The 21632-nt window shown below is 38.0% G+C and overlaps 1 protein-coding gene across 4 annotated transcripts in view; it reads right to left on the reverse strand.

The window, feature by feature from the left end:
• PDE11A (phosphodiesterase 11A) overlaps positions 1-21632 on the reverse strand; it is a 571707-nt gene that overhangs the window by 307222 nt on the left and 242853 nt on the right. Inside the window, exon 1 of one of the 4 annotated variants that reach the window (XM_072612424.1) lies at positions 19053-19749. The exons of the other annotated variants lie outside the window; for them this stretch is intronic. Coding sequence (XP_072468525.1) covers positions 19053-19130 — 78 coding nt within the window. The 5' untranslated portion in view covers positions 19131-19749. Of the gene's footprint in view, positions 1-19052; positions 19750-21632 lie in introns of those variants that run through there. 4 annotated transcript variants of the gene reach the window in all.

Below are 21632 nucleotides of genomic sequence, written 5' to 3' on the forward strand. Positions count from 1 at the left end.
GAGGAATTATAAGAAGAAATATTTCCCAAGGTTGTATTCCAAGGGGTAGGATTTCCCAAGCTGAGGAAATGTAAGAGGAAAGTACTGTACTTTATTTAAGACCTTGGATCCCAATCCCATAAACTGAGACTACCTCAACCTTACTAGTCAAATCCGAAGAAAGAAAGACTGAATTGAGTTAATATCAATGGGAAGACTAGGATTAAAGGAATCATGTTTTCAGAGAGAAGAAGGGGGCAGAATTTGTCTCCCAGTCATTGGTACTAGGAATGTGATAAATATATAAGAACTCATTCTTTAAAGTTCTGACTATATCTCACCTTTGTATGTTTTCCTTATAATAATTTGCAATAAATCTGCAAAACACTGAAGAAGGTAATCTGTTATTTTCAAGGGATCAGTTAAAATGATTTCTCCTCATGGTCATCTGGGTTTAGAATGATCCAGGAAATAGAAGTAATGGGGTAGCAGCTTGGACTTCATGAATTAGGACCCTACCTGGCTTGGGCAGAGGCTGTTTTTATTTTTACTAAAAGTGCCTCTGAATAACGTGATTAAGGAGAATCTTTCCCACCCATTATCCAGCCTGGGAAGATTTGTACGAAGGTTCACACCCTTTGTTAATGAAGCACTAGTTCTCAGAGATGTGATGTCCTCTGGCTCTAAAAAGTGTACAAAGACTCTGAGGTTTTACTTTGGGATTTACTGACTGGAAATGTTTGTTTGGCCAGACGATGATTCTGGGAAGCCACTTTAAGGAGCATCCCCCCATCCCCTTTCTTCTCTCCTCCCCCCCTCCACCCCCACTTTGAAAAACCAGATGTTAGTACTTCCCTTTCTGGTAACTAAGGTCAGTATGGTCAGACAATTGGGGTCCAACTGTCTGTTGAATTCAGGTAGAGAAAGCCATGTCTGCTGATCTTTGATTTCTCTGTGTTTTCTTTGAAGTTCAGGGTGCTGACTCCCCTGAACTAGGTGAATGATGTATGTGCTTGGTGAAAGGAATGCTACATGTACTTGATTAAAGTGATTGTTAACCCCTCAAAAGTTGTCTTTCCTTTTATGGATGCAGATCTAAGAACATGTGATAGCAGGCCCCCCTGTGTATGTTGGGGTGCTTACTGATACAATTATATAAGAAAATACAACTTTTTTTTTTCTCAAGCATGGCATCATAATTTTTTTTACAAGCATTTATTAAGTACCTACTATGTGCCAAGCAGTACGATAAGCATTTTACCTTATCTCATTGCTCCTCATAGCAACCTTGGGAGACAGCTGATATTATTATCCCAATTTTACAGTTGAAAAAACTGAAGCAGGCAGAGGTTAAGTGAGTTGCCCAGGGTCACACAGCTAGTAACTGTTTGAGGCTGGATTTAAACTCAGGCCTTCTTGATGTTAGGCCCATCTCTCTATCTACTGTGATACCTAGCTGCTTCATCACAGACAATTAAGTTAGTGGCTATCACTGATTAAGGTACAGTCCCTGCTCACTCTCTCAACCCACAGGTAGACAAGAGCAGTGAGAACTTTCAAGAATGGTTTCTTGACCAACCCTATTACTCTCCCAGGACAAGCTCAATGACAGGCATATTTCTTGCATCCAGATATTACCCTAGACATAAAGAAGCTAAGTTAAAGAGAAAGAAAACTTTAAATTAGGACAGAGCCAAACCTCTGTCTGTATTTTAGGCATTTTCTTAACTAGTGGTTCTTTGCTATTGTGCTAACTTTAGTCTGACAATAAAACTTTCAAAGCAGCGGAGGAAGGGGTCATGTGGGCCATTATATTGCCCCTAGGCTAAACTTTCGATTGATGCTTTAACCTGGTAAGGTTAATTAAACCTATAGCCTCTGATGTGAAGAAAGGACTGGGGGGGGGGGGGGGGGAGGAGAGAATGGACAAGTCTACCCCTTCCAGAAGTGAAGAAGAAATGGAAAGAATTTAGTATCTTCTTGTGTGTCAACACTAGTGTTCCAAGTGGAAGCTAGTGGAGTTAGGAAGGCATAGGTTCAAGTCCTACCTCAGGCATTTACTATCTGTGTGACCTCATGAAAATGAGTCTTCCTGATTCTAAGCCCCATGCTCTATCCACTGCACCACCTGCTACCCTGTGAGAAATAACCTCTCACACCCAAATAAGACACGGTAAATTAAACAGATTCTGGGTGAGTGAAGCAGTTGGATTTTTAATACATCATACAGAGTGGGTAAAGAGATCTAAGATCTCACTTGTGAGAAATAATTGTTTTACTAAAAAACTCCACATGGCCCTAAGTGAATTAAGGAAAGATTTTATTAATCATTCTCCTTCCAGAGATGTCCAAAAGGGTCCATAAGGAGGCACACTCTTTCAGACAATTACAAAGCTTTTTATAAGTCATCCTGATTCAAATTTCCCATTCTGAATCTCATTGGTCAGTATTTCAGGTTTCACAACCTATACGAAAATGACTAAACCCCACACCCACAAGGGGCTATACCTCATTTTCTTTATACTTTACTTAGTAAAAGAATAAGTCATAAATTCTTTTAAAGGAATTTCCTCAGTTTATAAGACACCTAGCCCAGGACTTTAAGTTTCCTTGGCCTTTGGGGTTGTGGGTTTTATCCAAGAACAAAGAAGGAGATGTTCGCCTTTAGATATGCTGATAAGCAGGCTCCTACTTCTGGTTGAGTAAAGTATTAATCAACATTCCCAAGACTTTCCCTCTAAAAGATTTTCTGGTGTATATTACATGCTTTATGTGGAAACAAATGTTCATCCCTTACAACTCTGAGACTGCAATGGAAGCAGTCACTGCTTGACTGCTGGCACGTGTATTGTTTCTATTTACATATTTGCTTTTCCCGCTATTACAGGGTGTGGCTAACTCAACTTCCATCAAACTTCTCTTACCTATGTTCTTGACAAAAGACATGTCTCTGGAAGGGAAGGAGCATGTCCCTATCTCTGGGGAGATCTTTTTGGGTCAATTGACCTTTTAGCCTTGCCCTAAAAACCACGTCAAAAGGATTCTACCTACTTCAACCATGCATAGAACTATCCCTCACTACTGATATGACTGGTAGAACATTTCCCGCCCCCTTCTCTCCCCTCCAGATATCACTTGTCATACTTAGTCAAAAGTCTAGAAGTGATTACCTCAAGCAGTTTCCTATTTCTTCTGCCTCCAGGCAAGGCTCACCTGAGCCATTCAGGACACAAAAACATCTATCCTATTTTTAATGATCACTAGGGACGGGAATAACATAGCACTCTTGATAATTCATTCCCTTTCAGTACCCTTTATGCTTGGCTTCTTGCCAAAGGGAGGGTCTTCATTTATAAAGACATGAATCTGCCCTGAATCCTTCAATAAAACCACATTCGATATTGTTGGAATCAGACACATTTTGGACAGATATTCAGCAGCAAGATTTATAGCATTACTAAAGGAGTCTGGCAGGAGAAGCAGACAAATACCTTGGAAATGGGCAATAATGGTAACAAGAAATTCCCAATAAAAGAACACTCATAGTGTTGGTTTTCTAATCTGTTCTTGTACAATAGGTATTTTAAAAGAATGACTTACTTTAATCTGTTCTTTCTCTAGCATGGGAAAAATTAATACATTTCAGCTACTACCATCTGGTTTCTGAATATTGAAAAACAATAAAAACGTCCAAATAGCTTTAATGACTAAGAAGTTAATAAGACTTAGCACTCTAGTGCAGCAATTTTCAGCTTGAAGACGCTTTACACACACTAGCTAATTAATCCTTGCAACATCCCACACAGAAAAGGAGGCAAATGAAAGACCATTCAACATTGCACAGAAGTCATTTTGGCCCTGGAAACTCATGAAAAGGCAGTTAATAAGCACAGGCTGAATACCAGTGCCTTCTATCAATGTACCGAAGGTAGTGAATGGGCCCCCACCTCCTCAAACTTGAAAGGAAGCAATTTCAAAATTCCATGGAATACTGCATGGTCAGCTCTCATTCGGAGCACACAGATTCTTTGAGTGGAGTCTGGGCCATTCCTCATAATCATGGCCCCACATCTTAGGGAGTAAGGAACCTCAGCTTTGGGGTCAATCGCTTCTGTTCATGGGGTTTCTGGACACTTGCTGAGGCTATTCAAATGTAAAGCATGCCTAAACTTAATATTATCATTGCTTTTGGCTCTTTTTTAGTAATGCAAATGTATTTGTTCATTTTTTCACATTATTTTTTCCCCATATTGCTAAGTGGTGCAATGGAAGCTTGGATTCAGGAAGATCTGAGTTCAAATATGACCTCAGACCTTACTAGGGGTGACCCTGAGCAAGTCACTTAACCTCTATTTGCCTCAGGTCCCTCATCTATAAAATAGGGATAGTAACAGCATCTACCTTGTGCCATTTTTGTTCACAAAGATAAAGTTATTGACCATGTCATTAATTATGGACACAGGCATGCCTTAAAATATCAAAAAATCATAAAACTTCAGAGTTTTGGAAGGGAGTTTACATATAGCCTAGTCCAAAACCTTCATTTTACAAATGAAGAAACTGAGGCTCAGAGTGGAGAAAACGACTTGTCAAAGGTCACATAGCTAAAAAGTAAAAGATGCAGTATTCAATCTGAATTCAGGTGCTTTAATTCCAAATCCAGAGCTCTTTTTTAAGTAGGTTTCTTTTAAGACATCAAAGACACCTGTACTAAACTGTATGACTTCATTGTATTTAGGGATAGTTGTTGAGTGTTTCATGTTGATTAGTTTCCAATTATTTATTAGTCATCAATACTTTGACAAGTCTATGATGCCATAATGGATGGTGTGGCTACTTCCTCCAGTGGTAGAGTAAACAACCTATCTATATCTTCTCCTTCTGTATCACTTCTGTTGGCATCCTTCTGCAAATATTCCAAAGAGAATCTCCCAAGATGCTAGGTGTCTTCTTTGAGATCTAGATCTTGCAACAATAGATAGATACCTTTGGAGCACTCTGGATGTCCATGAGTTATCCCTTACTTTAATTATATGACTGGTGTTCCTTCTTTTCCTGTTATGCATCCCTCTGATTATAAAGTCAGGGCATCCAGGTTCAATTTCCTCCTTTCATCAAGCTTTATGAAAACTTGTTTTCTCCTTCTCCTACTTCTTGTTGTTTTACAAGGCATACTGCTCATAACCTTCTACCCTTTCTTCTGTGATATTTTGCAAAAAAAAAAAAAATGTTTACATTCTAAACTAGTATTGCCCTTGGCCACCATCTCCTTCTCTACCAATTGTGTACTGAGATTTGGTCTCTATCATGGCAATTAATATCTGCTGGTTAAACTTTTTTCCTTAAGAAATAGTATTATTCTGTAACAATTTCAGTTCTTTTATCCGTCTCTCACTTTTTTGTGTCAACAGCTGGATCAACTAGGTCAAAATGGAGCTGCATCAATTATACTTCATAATTTTCATTTTTTTCTTCCAGTTAATTTGGCATTGATTTTATTCTTGACTCTAATGAGTAAGTAGTTCAATTGTATACAAGTAATATATACAGAAATGACTGAAATCATCCTTCCCTCTAATCTCCTAGGAAGGATACTAGAGGGAAGGATGCTAGAGGGAAGGATGCTAGAAAGATGAAGAGAGACAAACAGATGCTGCATTAAAGATAAAGTGTAAATGACAGAATTCTTGTCAAAATAATGTTTTCTGTGATTTGAAGTTGTTCTTGACAATGAATAGAGAAAAAACACACAAAATGAAGAATTATTAATCATCACACACAAAGAATAATGTTTTAACTCTTTCACATGGATGGTTGCTTTTATAGACTCTCTTGGACCAAATAAATACTTAGAATTTATGGAATTACAGAGGAAACTATGAACAATTCCCTCCAGAGCAGGAAATTTTAAAAGGAGAGACCTAGAAAAATAATATGGTAAAAGGAAGTAAGGACTGAAATTATAAAGAAGGAATACAGTTAATCCTCAACATTCACACATTAACTTTCTTAAATTCAAGCATTATGTAATTTTATTAGTAACCTCATTTTCAATTTTGCAGTGGCAACTGTGCAGATTCAGAGCTATGTGCAGTAGAGAAAAAAAGAGAAGTGCAACGCCCACAAGTTTGTGGAGTAACTGGCATCGTACCAGGTCTTTCACAAGTCTTGTTCACCCTACCCTTGTAAAGAACTCTTTCAAGTATCCAGCGCATGTTTTCATTGTTTGCCTTTAAATCTCAAGTTTTGTGTGGCAATTATATCCCTAAAGTGCAGTGCAAGTCCTTTGGGCTCTTAGCCCAGGTGGGCAAAGTCAGTGATACAATTTAGTGAAAAGATAAAGGTGTTAGATAAACTTTGTGCCAGAATGTCTGCAGCCGTTGTCAGCCTTTGAGTTTGGTGTTAATGAAATCTATGATTCATTATATACAGTACAACACTCTCATGTCACCATCTGACACAGTGGAAAGTAAGATTCAATCTAAAAAATGTTTTAGTTTTAAGAATTTAATTTGCTGTACAGTATTTATGGTACTGTAGATTTCATGTCTTAGGAAAAGTGAATATTGTTTGAAATCAATTTTTTTATTGCAATGTTAGCCAAAGGTCACAGAATTCTAGAGAATTATTAGTAAAAAGAAATGATTCTCATATTACCAATTTTATTTTATGTACTGCATTTTATAAGTTATTTCATGGTTACTGCATTAGGAAAAGTGCATATTTTCAGAATTAATGTTTTGTTACAAAGAATTGTATGTAGAAAAGTGTGTTATCAGCAATCTCCAGTGAAAGATAGTCACAGGAACCTAATTTCCTATTTCCAATATATCATTTTTTAGTTTCACACCATTTTCTAGGAAAGTTACATTTGTGAAAATTGAGGATTGACTGTAAATTAATTTCAGTGTTATCAAGAAAAATACTATTCAATAATTAGTTATTACCAAATGCAAGGAAAACACTTCACTCACTTAATGTTTTAAACAAAAGAACTTGTAGTCATTCCCCAAATAAAGAAAGTTACTTTTAAGTAATTCTTACATACATGAATAGTATAAATATCTGTATTCATTTGTCTGTGCTATAGCCCTTATACAAATGTTTTGATAATACAATTCCATGTATTATTTTACCTGCCTTCAATGTGTAATTCCCATCACTGTACAGTTGTACTTAGTAAGTGATCAATTATTATACCCTAAAACCTGAGGTTTGAGACAGAGTGAAACCAACAATAAAGATATCTGAAAACCAAAGCATCTTGATTTCATACACAGACTGGGAAATAACAATGAACCATGGGACAAATAGAGCAGAATGTGAAATATAGGTCAAATTCCTTCTAAAAATAATCTTCACAGAGCTACAAAGAATGGAACTGAAGCTTACTACTTTTTAAATTTTCTCAAAGCTATGACAAGGAGTAAGCCAAGCTGATCTGACCATGCTATTAGTCATTTTAGACAGGTCAGCCACAAATGGATGGGCTGTTGTATCCCTTTTCATTAGAGCACATCAAGCAAATACAAGATGTTGAGTGTCACAAGACCCTAGAAATTGACAAGCAAAGTTTCTATAGAAAAAAGGAACTGTTGCCAAGGGCTAAAACTCTACATGTTTTTGCTTTAGAGATTTACAAATGATTTCATCACATTACTAATAAATAGTGGTGTGGGTTAGGTACTATGAAAATTTAATTAATTATATAAATTTGGTGCTCACCATCTAGGAGATTTTAGTATACCAGATCATCAAAACTCACATGGATTAATATATATGTATAATGACATTAGCTGGTATACCAAGAACAATTTATGATCACAAAAAGTTTTCGTAAGACATCAGTCCTATGTGACATAATTCCTGGCATCCTTTTAGACTCACCTCAGATCTCATCTTTCATAAGAGTCCTTTCTCAGTCCCTTCCTCTCCTGACTGCTAGTGCTTTCCCTCTGAGATTACCTCCTATTTGTAATTTCCATACCTTCTTTGCACATTGTTATTTGCATGTTGTCTCTATTATACTTTGAGCTCCTTATGAACAGGGACTGGTTTTATTTGCCTTACTCTCCATTGCTTAGCACAATGCTGGGTACATAGTAGGTGCTTAATAAATGTTGCTGTTGATGATGATGATTAAAAGGTCATTGATAAAATGAAGAACATAGAGCTGACTTCAACCAGGATGGTGAAGGGCCATAAGTCTACCATATGAAAATCCATGAAAGGAACTGGAGATAGTAAACTGGGAGAAGAGAAGACCTAGGAGAGATATGGTAGTTATTTTTAAGTATTTCAAGAGCTGCTGTGTGGAGTAGGGATTAGATTTGTTCTACTTGGCACCAGATATTAGAGCCAAGAGCAAAAAAAAAGAAAAATGGTTCCTAATATTTAGAGCACTTTAAAATGGAGTAGGCTGCCTCAGGAGGTGGTGGGTTCTCTCTTCTTGGATGTCTTCAAGTAGGGGACACATAACTACTTGTCTTGTATCTTGAAGATATCTTTTGTTAATAAATTGAGCTAGCTAGTCACTGAGGTCCTTTCCAGTTCCAAAATTCAGGGATTTATTTAGTCACCAAAGTAAACCTATAAAGTCAATCCTCTATGTTTTATTGCTTCAGTTTTACAGATTGAAAAAGTAAGACTCAGAAACATTATGTGATTTGCTGTTAAGTAATAGAAATGGGGCTCAAGCACAAGACTTCTAATTCCAAGTCCCATCCCTTTTCTACCGTACTGCCTAGATAACAGACTAGCACCCTTAGAACAATACAAGAATGAATACCTAAGTACATCATATACTGGTCAAGATGAGCCTATATTACATATCCTAGAAGATAAGCACATAGTTAGTGAGAAAACTGGGAAAATGGCCTGTGGTGATTCAATATCTTGAGCTAGAAAAGAAGAAATTTATAGAAATAATCCCAATGACTATAATAAGGTTAAAGAGAGGGTAAAAGATTCAGTTATAAGAAAGAAATTGCCTATTAGAGTAGTAGGGGAAAGTCTCTCTCTCAATACTGAAAATAAGAGTGAGATGAGATGAAAAGAGGAGGTGTAATTTTATGTATCTGAGAGGAACAAATTGGAGATCCATTGGGACCTAAGAGAGGACAATGAAATAAAATAGCCTAAGGCACCTTAGATTTAGGAAAAATAAGATTTAGAGGGAGTGTGGTGCCTCTAATAGAGCCCTGAACTTAAAATTCAAAAGTCCTGGGTATCAAGCAGCATCACAACTTAATGTAACACCCCCTAGGTAATCATAGTAAATAGAGGGAAGGACATCGAACAGATTTGCCTAGAAAGAGAAGAAAGGATGAGCTAGATTGAAGAATAGAAAGAATTAAGGTAGTATGAGGGATATTTCAGGGTGAAAAGGTCACAGATGCTGGTAGATCTTGGTAGATGTTGTTAGGAACAACCCTGATAAACTGGAGAGTGTCCAAAGGAGTACAACTAGGATGGTGAAAGGCCTCAAGATTATGGTGCTTAAGTCAGGTCATTAAAATAGAAGTGGGTGTCATCTAAATATTATTGACATCAAACCTAAATCAACTCTCTAGAGCTATGTCAGGAAAAAGTCACTTGACCAATCAGATAACTGCTCTACTGTTCCCATTTGTCAAAGTTAAAGACGTACTGAGAAGCAGCATGGTATAACAAATGGCTAAACAGTCAGACTCAAATCCAAGAAGACATGGGTTCAAGTCCTGACTCTGAAACACTTTGTGTGAGTGACTACTTCTCAGGGTTCTGGACAACTATTGGTAGTTGGTCAGTTGACTGTTGTCCTTTGTGCTCAAGGAGGACCACAATGACATTACTATGATGTAGTCAAGATACACGGGGCCAACTGTGGCTGATTAGATCAATATGACCTTGGAAGTGTCTATTTGCAGCACAAATGGTCTATATGAACGTTTGGAGTGGAAATGTCTAAATTTTTGGATTCATGTTTCTTTTGAGTTACTAGAATTCTATTTTGCTCATAGTGCACAGTACCTTCTTTGACATGCACATGCCATGTCACACAATCAATTCCAAAGATCTTAAGAAAAACCTTAAGAGTATCCTTGTGTTGAGTCTTCTGGCCACCACATGAGCACTTTTCTTGTGTGAGTTCTCTGTAAAATAATCTTTTAGGTAAACCTATATTTGGAATTCAAACAACAGGGTCAGCCTGTAAGCTGCAAAGACAGTACAGACCTGCACTGGCAGAAGATAGCTTGGTGGCACAATGGATAGAGCACTGGGTCTAGAGTCAGGAAGACCTGAGTTCAATTCCAGTCTCGGACATTTACTGGCTATGAGCCCCTAGGGAAGCCACTTAAACTCTGCCTCAGTTTCCTCAACTGTAAAATGGGGAAAATAACAGCATTTACTTCAAAGGGTTGTGAGGATCATTTAGTAGTTACTAAATGATAAATTCTTCATTCCTTCTTACTCATCACCTATACAGTTCACATCCCTAAAAATACATGCTATGTGCTCGGCATAAATACTGAACTTTATGCTGTAATTGAATATAAGGAATACTAATGATGATGATACCTTTTATGTCTGTGTACATATACATATATCACTTTTCAGTTTTTCAGTATTTTCACATACATTATCTCTTATACCAGATTAAAAATAGTAGAATTGTGAATTAACTGAAGGGTACTTCTAATATTTAGGGCCATAGTTTAGTATTATATTGTGCTCATGGATCATAGTATCTAATAATCTCACAAACAAAGCTATGATGCAATATAAAATTGTTACTCAGAAAGACAGAAAATTAAGAGGGGATACTCTTCTTTATTTTTTCTCATTTTTCAAAAATATTTCCATACAAAATAATGCAGATAATAAACCAAACTATTTTTTTAAATTAGTAATATTCACCATTGGAACTTAAAATATAAAAGACATTAATATTTGATATTAAGGTTCACCAGAATGGTTTAAAATGTAATGGCCATATTTGGTTCCATTAGGAGTGTTCCCACACCTAAAGCAGGAGGTTGGGCTGCTGTAGAAGCTATGAAACCAACCATCATACCAGGGAGGTCAAGCATCAGGTTCAGTGAGAACACGCTAGAATCTTTTCCAATAACTATAAGAATAAAGCAAAGAAGCTTTATTTTTTGATATACTACAAACTATTATTTGATGTAGTTCTGGGAGTGTTAATGATAGCATTAAGAGAAGAGAAAGAAATTAATGGTAAAAAGATTGGTAAAGTAGAGATAAGACCATACCTATTTGTTGATATGATGGTTTACTTAAAAAATCCTAGGGAATCAGCAAAGCACTAATTGAGACAATAGTTTTAGGAAACTTACAGACTATAAAATCCTCAAAAATCATTAGCATTTCTATAAAATAATAAGAATCAATCATGGAAAGGGAAATCCCATTCCAAGTTACTACAAAATGCATATAATATCTGGAAATGTCAAAGTCAAATCATCTAGCAGGGAAGACTAGAGAAGTCAAAGTGCCTGAGACTCTCTGAACCAAAAGAGGACTTTGGAACTGTGCTCTATAGAAACTAAACTAAGCTGTCAATCTAATTCTAAATCCTTTCTTCTCCCCAAAGACTAAGGTGGTACAAGGGAGGGAGGAGGATTATGCCTTCTATGGATTGTGGAAGTAAGATTTTTTTTTAATTAATTAATTTATTTTGAGTTTTCAACATTCATTTCCACAAAATTTTGAGTTCCAAATTTTCTCCCCATCTCTACCATCCCCCACCCCCAAAGGCCGAGCATTCTAATTACCTCTACCACTAATCTGGCCTCCCTTCTAACATCCCTCCCTTCCCTTATCCCCATTTTTTCTTTTGTCCTGTAGGGCAAGATGAATTTCTATACCCCATTACCTGTATTTCTCGTTTCCCAGTTGTATGCAAGAACAATACTCAACAGTTGTTCCTAATACTTTGAGTTCCAACTTGTCTTCATCCCTCCCTCCCCACCCATCCCCACTGAGAAGGCAAGTAATTCAATATAGGCTATATATGTGTAGTTTTGCAAATGACTTCCGTAATAGTCATGTTGTGTAAGACTAACTTTATTTCCCTCCATCCTATTCTGCCCATTTCTTCTGTTCTCTCTTTTGACCTTGTCCCTCCCCAAAAGTGTTGACTTCTAATTGCTCCCTCCTCTTATTGCCCTCCCTTCCATCATCCCCCCCACCTTGCTTATACCCTTCTCCCTCACTTTCCTGTATTGTAAGACAGGTTTTCATGCCAAAATGAGTGTGCATTTTATTGCCTCTTTGAAGTAAATGTGATGAGAGTAAGCTTCACATTTTCCCTCTCACCTCCCCACTTTTACCTCCATTGAAAAGTCTTTTTCTTGCCTCTTTTATGAGAGATAATTTGTCCCATTCCATTTCTCCTCCCAATATATTCATCTCTCACCTCTTAATTTTATTTTTTTAGATATGATCCCTTCCTATTCAACTCATCCTGTGCTCTCTGTCTCTCTCTCTCCATGTGTGTGTGTGTGTATGTGTGTGTGTGTGTATGTGTGTGTGTGTGTGTGTAATCTCACCAACTACCCAGATACTGAAAAAAGTTTCAAGAGTTACAAATATTGTCTTTCCATGTAGGAATATAAACAGTTCAACTTTTGTAAGTCCTTATGATTTCTCTTTCCTGTTTACCTTTTCATGCTTCTATTGATTCTTATGTTTGAAAGTCAAATTTTCTTTTCAACTCTGGCCTTTTCATCAAGAATGCATGAAAGTCCTCTATTTCATTGAAAAACCATTTTTTCCCCTGAAGTATTATACTCAGTTTTGCTGGGTAGGTGATTCTTGGTTTTAGTCCTAGTTCCTTTGACTTCTGGAATATCATATTCCATGCCCTTCAATCCCTTAATGTAGAAGCTGCTAGATCTTGTGTTCTCCTGATTATATTTCCACAATACTCGAATTGTTTCTTTCTAGCTGCTTGCAATATTTTCTCCTTGGCTTGATAATTTTGGAATTTGGCTACAATGTTCCTGGAAGTTTCTCTTTTTGGATCTCTTTCAGGAGGTGATCAGTGGATTTTTTCAATATTTATTTTGCCCTCTGGTTCTAGAATATCAGGGGAGTTTTCCTTGATAATTTCATGAAAGATGATGAATAGGCTCTTTTTTTGGTCATGGCTTTCAGGTAGTCCCATAATTTTTAAATTGTCTCTCCTGGATCTATTGTCCAGGTCAGTTGTTTTTCCAATGAGATATTTCACATTATCTTCCATTTTTTCATTCTTTTGGTTTTGTTTTGTGATTTCTTGGTTTCTCATAAAGTCATTAGCCTTCATTTGTTCCATTCTAATTTTGAAAGAACTATTTTCTTCAGTGAGCTTTTGAACCTCCTTTTCCATTTGGCTAATTCTGCTTTTTAAAGCATTCTTCCCCTCTTTGCCTTTTTGAACCTCTTTTGCCAATTGAGTTAGCCTATTTTTAAAGGTGTTATTTTCTTCAGCATTTTTTGGGTCTCCCTTAGCAAGTTGTTGACTCACTTTTCATGCTTTTCTTGCATTTCTCTCATTTCTCTTCCCAATTTTTCCTCTACCTCTCTTACTTGATTTTCAAAATCCTTTTTGAGCTCTTCCATGGCCTGAGACCACTGAATATTTATTTTGGATGTTTGGGATACAGAAGACTTGACTTTTATGTCTTTCCCTGATGATAAGCATTGTTCTTCCTCATCTGAAAGGATGGGAGAAGATATCTGTTCACCAAGAAAGTAATCTTCTGTAGTCTTATTTTTTTCCCTTTTTTGGGCATTTTCCCAACCAGTTACTTGACTTTTGGGTCCTTTGTCAAGAGTAGGGTATATTCTGGGGATCTGTAAGATCTCAGTTCCTCCAAAGTGGCATCAAGCATGTACACTGGTCTGGGAGCAATCAGAAACTTTTGTGTCCAGAATCTGTGAGTAGTAGAGTTTCCTCTCTGTAACCACTTGGCCTCCAGTTCCACCAAGCCAGCACTGGGGGGCTGAGATTCAGATAAGCTGCTCAATTACCCCAGGAGTATTAGGTGAGGGCAGGGCCACACACAGGGCTGAGGTAAGGATCAGCTGCTCAGTTCCCCCAGGGATTTTATGATCCAACAATGGATGTGGGCTGCTGTGGGAGTTGCTGCTGCCTGATGCGGCCTCTGCCACCACTGCCACCTAAGGCCAGAGCTATAGGAAGACTGTTCCCTTCTCAGCCAGCTGAAAAAAACTCTCTCACTGACCTTTGGCACCTGTGGGTTGATCTGCAAACCACCACTACTGCTGCTGGAGATTCCACCCCTGAGGCCTGCTTGAGTCCTCCTCCCAGCACCATGCCATGTGGTCAAGGCTGGGCTGGGTTCCACTCCACATCCGGTTTGACAGAACTTTTCCATCGGCCTTTCAGGTCACCCTGGGCTGGAAATCTCTTCCACTTCATTGTTTTGTGGTTTCTGCTGCTCTAGAATTTGTTGAGAGTCTTTCTTTACAAGTACTTTATAGGCCATGGGGAAGAGCTAGTTTATGTGCGTCTTTCTACTCCACCATCTAGTAAGTTTTTCTATTTGTTATTATACTCTTTGAAGTAAACATTCCTTTGTGAGAACTAATCTGACTGTTAGTGATTAAATGGAACTGAGATGCAGGGAACCAACTGAGTGCTAGAGTCAAATTGCAGAGAACTTAGATAGACACCTTATTCCCTTAAGGAAACCAAAGAACCCTGGGCAAGAGGTAAAATCTAGCATACCTTGCTATGGAGGCAGTGAGGGCCAGGATAGAGTTACATAAAACACACACACACATACACATACACATGAATACACACACATACAGAGGTACAAAGGTCCTAGTAGGTGAGTGGAATAGGAAAAGCTTTATGCAGAAGACAGCATTTCAACCAAGTCATGACAGAAGCTAGGAATCCCAAGAGGCAGAGATAAGAGGGAGGGCATTCTATACGTGGAAGACAGATAGCTGGTGAAAGGAGCAGAGATGAGAGATAAATTGTTGCTATGAGAAGCAATAAGAAAAGCAGTGTGACTGGATTGTAGCATACATGGAAGGGAGTAACGGGCTTGAGAGAGCAGGGTGAGCCAGGTTATGAAGTAAATAGCAAATAGAGAGATTTATGTGTCATCATAGAGGTCAAAGAGAGCCACTAGAATTTATTGAACATGAGAATTACATGGTCACACTTGTGCTTTGAGGATATCACTTTGGTAGCTCTCTGGTGGATGGGACTGGAGAGTGCAGAGACTTGAGACAGGAAGAACAATTAGGAGGCAACTGCAATAATTTAATAAAGAGATGATGAGGGACTGAGCTAGAGTGGTGACTGTGCAAGAAGAGTGGAATGTACCTGTGTGAGAGATGTTGAGGAGACAGAAATGACAAGATTTGGCAACTGATTGGATATGCAAGGTAAGAAGGGGAAATTGAGTACATCACTGAGGGGGCAAACTTGGGGGAACGAAAAGATGATGGTGCCCTGGATGGAAATAGGGAAATTAGGAAGAAGGATGGATTTGGGGCTTATGATAATGAGTCCATTTTGGATGTAGTGAGTTAAAGATTCCTGCAGGACATCCACTTTGAAATGTCCAATAGGCATTGCTCATGAGAGAGACTAAGACTATTTATAATCTGCATACAGCTGGTAATTGAACCCAATGCTCCACTGATTGACAGTAATGGTGAGAAGTCAAGGGAAATTTTCCATCAGGAAATAACTTATCAAAGCAGATAAATGTTTTCTTTTCATGTGAAAATTAAGATTAGAGATTAAACATCTATTTGACTATTTTCTTTTGACCCTATAGGTGTCTAGGTGTACTAGTGTACTAGTATTTTTTATTGAGCTTTCATTCTCATAGAACTCCCAGGGTCATTAACTTTATCAAATGTGTAGAGCTCTATCTAAGGGAAGTTCTCTCCCTATAAGTCCCCTTGGGATCTTAATCACTTCTATTTAACATAGCGTGTCAGGTCTTTTACAATATTCTGGATGAAGGCTTTCAATTCAAAAGACTACGTATAACGGAGTTATCAGACTACCATCATATAACCAGGATAAGAAATATAGATGTCTACTTTAATACATGTAGCTTTTAAATGTTACCTGACAGATAATGAATAAGTGGAATAAACCAGTAATTGTCCAAAGGAACATCTGTAGTTTTTCCTGACCCCTTGCTCTTTTAAAACATTTCCTTTTTCCAAAAATAAGTGCAGAATATGGGTTATTTTATTATGTTTTTGTCTCCCTGCACCTAAGTTCAACTGTAATATGATTGAGTGTGAACACTCAACCCAAATCATATTTTGAGCTGACATCTGTATGGTATAGTATCACTGAGCCAAGTCAAATTAGATCATTGATACCTAGGGAATATTGGCCCCCAAAGAAAACTGTGCAAAGGCTAAGAGTAGCTAATACCATTAGGGTTTGAATATGAAAGGCAGAAGTTTTCTCTATAAATGTCTGTGCTAACTCTGGTCTATCTTTGACACTTCTGGCTTTACCAGTTATAGCACCACTCCTCAACAAGTTATCATGAATATAACCTGAGAAATGGGTTGCTGTATCAACTCTCTGCCATATCAGCAAGCTAAGTAGGGCAACCCAGGTCAGGGCACACATATATGTAAATGAGGAACAACCAGTCTATTCGTACATATAAGGGTAAGCAAGGAAAGGAACAAAAGATTGACGTCTTGGATACTTGGGCTAAGTCTGCACAAAGTATTTAGATGATTGACCTGTCCTCTGGATACTTGAGATAGGCTTAGTATTTGCAAGTAAGGTAGGTAACTCAAATAATCACATTTTTCCCATAGAAAATCAGAGCTGAAAGGAACCTTTATGATCCTCTAGTCCAACTTATATTTTATAAATGAGGAAACTGAGCCTTGGAAAGATGACCTGAATTGGTTGTCCAAGGTTTCAGAGTAATTTAGTGGCAGAGCTGAGATTGGAAGCCAAGTTTGCCTAGTTTCAATTCAGTAGTTCTGCCACTATACCAAGTTGTCTCCCTAAAAAGTCTCCTTGTTGGCTAAGAATCCAATCCAGGTCTCTTGTATCATGTGCATTTTGCTACTACAAAACTAATGTTTATCATTTCCATGAAAGAGTGGGCTATTTTTCTAGAATTATCCAGATATTGAGAGGCACTCAATAGAATCCACTGGAGAAGGAAATGGCAAACCACTCCAGTATCTTTGCCAAGAAAATTCCATGGATATTATGGTCCATGGGGTCACAAAGAGTTGGACATGACTGAATGGCTGGACAACAGTAACATTGAGAGGCACTATGGTATACTGGGTAGAGTGCTGCATAAAAGGTACAAATACATGGGTTTAAATCCAGTTTCTGGTACATATTAGCTGTATGACCTTGGGCAAGTCACTTAACCTCCATGGGGGTCAGGTTATAGTTGGGCCACATTTCTAATAGCCTGATACTGGTCTCAGGTAGCTACCTCTTAAACCAGAAGTTGAAAAGTTCATCTAACTTCAAAAGGGTCTTTTTCTTTCTCTAGTAAAAACAAGCAATTGAATCATTATCCTTTGTTTCCTCCCACCCCTCTAATCTAATTTTAAAAAGAGAGAGAGGGAAACGTGAGCTCAGACAGTCCTCTTGGGTTCAGACACACACAGAGAGAAGAAACTTTGCATAAATTCATCTTGAATTATACATCACTGGACTCAAATTACCATCAAGTCAATTCTTCAAAAAAGTGAATCCAAAACTGCTTGAGGCTTTGCTGAATGACATTATTTATTGGTTTATGGTTAGGTTTCCCCAGTCTTCACAGCTTGGTTCAGCAGATGAAGTGAAATCAATGGAAAAATCTCCGTATTCAGAGCTGACAAGTTTAGCCACAAGCAGTAAAAGGTGAGGTGAACAACATAAGATATAATGAAAGCCAGAGTTGTACAAACACTGGTTCTGGAGTGCTCCAAGAAGCCTGGGGGGTGTTAGGATTTTGATAGCAACACTGTGGCTGATAGGATGATCATCAGGAAAAATATAGCCCATGGGTAATTAATGAAGCAGGCACTTCAGGAGCACTAAGAGGGAAAAGTATGCCAGGAGAGCTGGTAGAAAGCTGGTAGAAAGAGCTGTAGTAAAAACTTTAGACAAAATGTCCAGTGGCTGCCCAGTGACTGGGATATGACTGGACAAATTTTAATATGTGAATGTGGTAGAATATTGCTGAGTTACAACAAAGAGTGGATTTGAGGAATTCAGAGAAGCACAGCAGGGATGTATGAACTGATGCATGGCAAAGTAAACTGAACAAAGAAAACAATATGCACAATGGCTACAACTGAGGCACGTAAGTGGGAAAATGGGTCAGAGTGCTGGACTTGGAGGCAGAGAGGCTCAAATTCAAATCCTGCTTCAAACACTTCCTAGCTGTGTGACTATGCAAATCACTTAACCTTTATCAAGCTCAATTTTCTTATCTGTAAAATGGGGATAATAATAGCCCTTACAGAGCTGCTGTGAAGATTAAATAAATTAATATCCATACATCATTTTGAAACCTGAAGATACCATATAGTTATTATCATATTATTAATTACCATTAATATAATAAAATACTATTATCATAATATAAAATAATATTATCACAATAAAATAAAACAATAGTGAAAGCCTACCAAACTCAGACTAATTGAAATGACAAATCTCTTACAAAGAAGCTAGGATAAAGCCTGTCTTCTTCCTTTCAGTAGAGAACAGAGGAACTACAGATGTGGAACCAGGTAATCATTGAGTCTGTTGGTTTTGCATAAGTGTTTTTATTGGTTACATAAGGGAGGACAATGTGTACTAGGGGAGTATATTGGGAAATTACTGTGTCTTTTTCCCAAGGAAAACTAAGTGGATGCCCCTCAAGCAGGGAATGATTAAACAAATTGTGGTAAATGAATGTAATAGAAGAAAAGCAAAGGGAAATTAATAAACCAATTCAGAGCCAAATAAGTGGAAACAGGAGAGCAGTGACTAAAAAACACCAAAAAAGCAATGCTAAAAAGCTCAGATTAATAATAAGGACCAATCTTCATACCTGGAAAGCAAATGATGAAACATATCTCCCTATTCTTGGTTGACAAGTGGGGAATGATGGCCGTAGAATACTACACATATTAGCAAACTAAGTCATTTTCTCGGTTGATTTTTGTTTAACACAGATAAAGGCTTGGATTTTACAAAGGAAGGAAATATTTTCTTTCAATCTCTATACGTAAACATAATGGTGAAATTATGCTTTGTTGTTGTTGAGTCATTTGAGTCATACGTGACTCTTTATGATGCCATTTGGGTTCTGTTTTGTTAAAGACACAGGAGTGGTTTGTCATTTCCTTCTCCAGTTCATTTTATAGATGAGGAAACTGAGGTAAACAGGTTAAATGACTTGCCCGGCATCATACATCTAGTGTCTGAGGCCAGATTTGAACTCAGGTCCTCCTGACTACAGGGTTCCTGCTCTTTTCATCGTACCACTGTACTCTGTTTGCTGACTGACTGATTAGAGAAGGAACGGTTAATTGCATCGGCATTTTTGAAAGACTACTTACAGATGTCAGGAAAGGAGAAGAATGCTGATGAATAAGTAGTTTGTTGGAGTCAGAGACTGGCCATAGAATGGATGGGCAGAGACTATTTCTTTATCTGGGCAGGATGTTTGTTTGATCAGAATTGGAGGAGTGTCCCCAGGAGAGGAATCAGTGAGGGCTGAGAAATATGAGGTGTCAGCAGTTGGGAGTGATCTTGTGTCTCCTTTGGGTAGGGTAGGGTTCATAAGTGTCAGTGTCTATACATGTTGTACTTTGTGTTGCTGCTGAGCGCCCCCCCATATCCTCTGTATGGTAAGATAGTATGATAGAGGAAGCTGTTACAGAGCCACCTAGATCTACCCCCTTGTTTGCTCAGTTTGCTCCCAGTTCCAATCCCTATTGCGTGGTACCAACAAAGGAGGTGGCCCTGAGCACCTGTGACTCTCCTAACAACCCCATGATGTAGATTACTATACAGTTAGGCTAGGAGGCATTAGATAACTTCCCAAGGTATCAAAGTAGGACCAGAACTAAATCCTCTTAACACCTTCGCTAGGGCTCTTTTCTCTGCCTTTCATAAGATGTAGCTTGTTTATGTAGCAGAAAGAAGGGAATGTATATTTATTAAGCACCTACTATGTGCTAGGCATTGTGCTAAGTGTTTTACAAATATTATCTTATTTGATCCTCACAATCACCTGAATCACAATATAGTTGTGGAATTATTTATAGTTGAGGAAAATGAGGTAGACAGAAAGTTAGGTGACTTGCCCAGGTTCACACAAGTGGGAAGTATTTGAGGCTATGTTCAAACTCAAGTCCTCCTGACTCTAGGCACCGTTCTTTATCTACCATACCATCTAGATGCCAGAGGATCTCATCATTTCTAGTTAATTTTTTGCTAAAAAACTGAAGCAAGATAACAAGCAGTGTGGTATAATGGAAAGAGTACTAGATCTAAAGTCTAGATTTTGGTTCAAAGCCCAGATCAGCTGTATATAACTTTGGGCCTCAGTTTTCTCATCTGTAAAATGGTTTCATCTGAGAGAGGGCATTAACTCATTTCTTAAACAGGTCTAATCATTGAATAGGTTGCCTCACTCAAAGTGCAAACTCGAAAAGACCTTAGCTTAGAAAGGTCAAGGTCTCCCCCTGCATCCTGAGCCATCTCCAGTCATCCTGATCTATATCTGGCCACTGGACCAGGCTGGTTCTGGAGGAGAAAGTGAGGCTGGTGACCTTGCACAGCCCTCCCTCTGTTAAATCCAATTCACTTGCAAATCATGGCAACACCTTCCTAATGTCATAGTCCTCTTTGAGAACCACCCAACCACAAAATGGCGGTGGACTAGACCATCTCCAAAGTGCTTTCCAGCTCTAAATCTATAGCACTCCTCTACCCCACAATCATGTTGTAGATCACTGTAGGCAAAAATTCACTCAGTCTTGCCTTTTTTATTTTACTTTTCTTACTGGCTTAGTTCAGGGGTGGGTTAGCTCTACTACCTACATAAGGCTAGATATTGATACTATTTGACACTCAGAAGGAGTCTCTCTATTTCTCTCTCTCTCTCTTCCTTGGTGTGTGTGTGTTCCTCTCTGTCTGTCTCTCTCTGTCTCTTTCTTTCTCTCTCTCTCTCCATTTCCTTTTAGGAGTTTCAGGATGTTATGAAATACTATAATAACAGGCGCTATAAGTAAGGTATCATTACAGAACAGTTGAAAAGAAAATGAGATAGAACTGAAGTGGTTTAAAAAATCACGACTACTCAGATCTTCTGAAGCTATATGACAACCACTCGACAGAACAGGAAGATTCAGTTCTGAGACGGAATAAGAAGTCTTTAAAAACATATGCACACAAATACATACACATACACAAACCCACCCATATATAAATACACATAAACAAGCATAAACACACACATTGATATACACACACACACACACACACATATATACAAATTTATACACATACACATGTACTCACACATACATATGCATGTACACAAACACATATACACACAAATATATGCTTATACAAGCCCAGGCTATAAGGTTCCAGTGAAGGCTCTGATTCTAGTCTGCTG

This window comes from Notamacropus eugenii, chromosome 5 (assembly GCF_028372415.1).
Source record: "Notamacropus eugenii isolate mMacEug1 chromosome 5, mMacEug1.pri_v2, whole genome shotgun sequence".
Classification (NCBI taxonomy): domain Eukaryota; kingdom Metazoa; phylum Chordata; class Mammalia; order Diprotodontia; family Macropodidae; genus Notamacropus; species Notamacropus eugenii.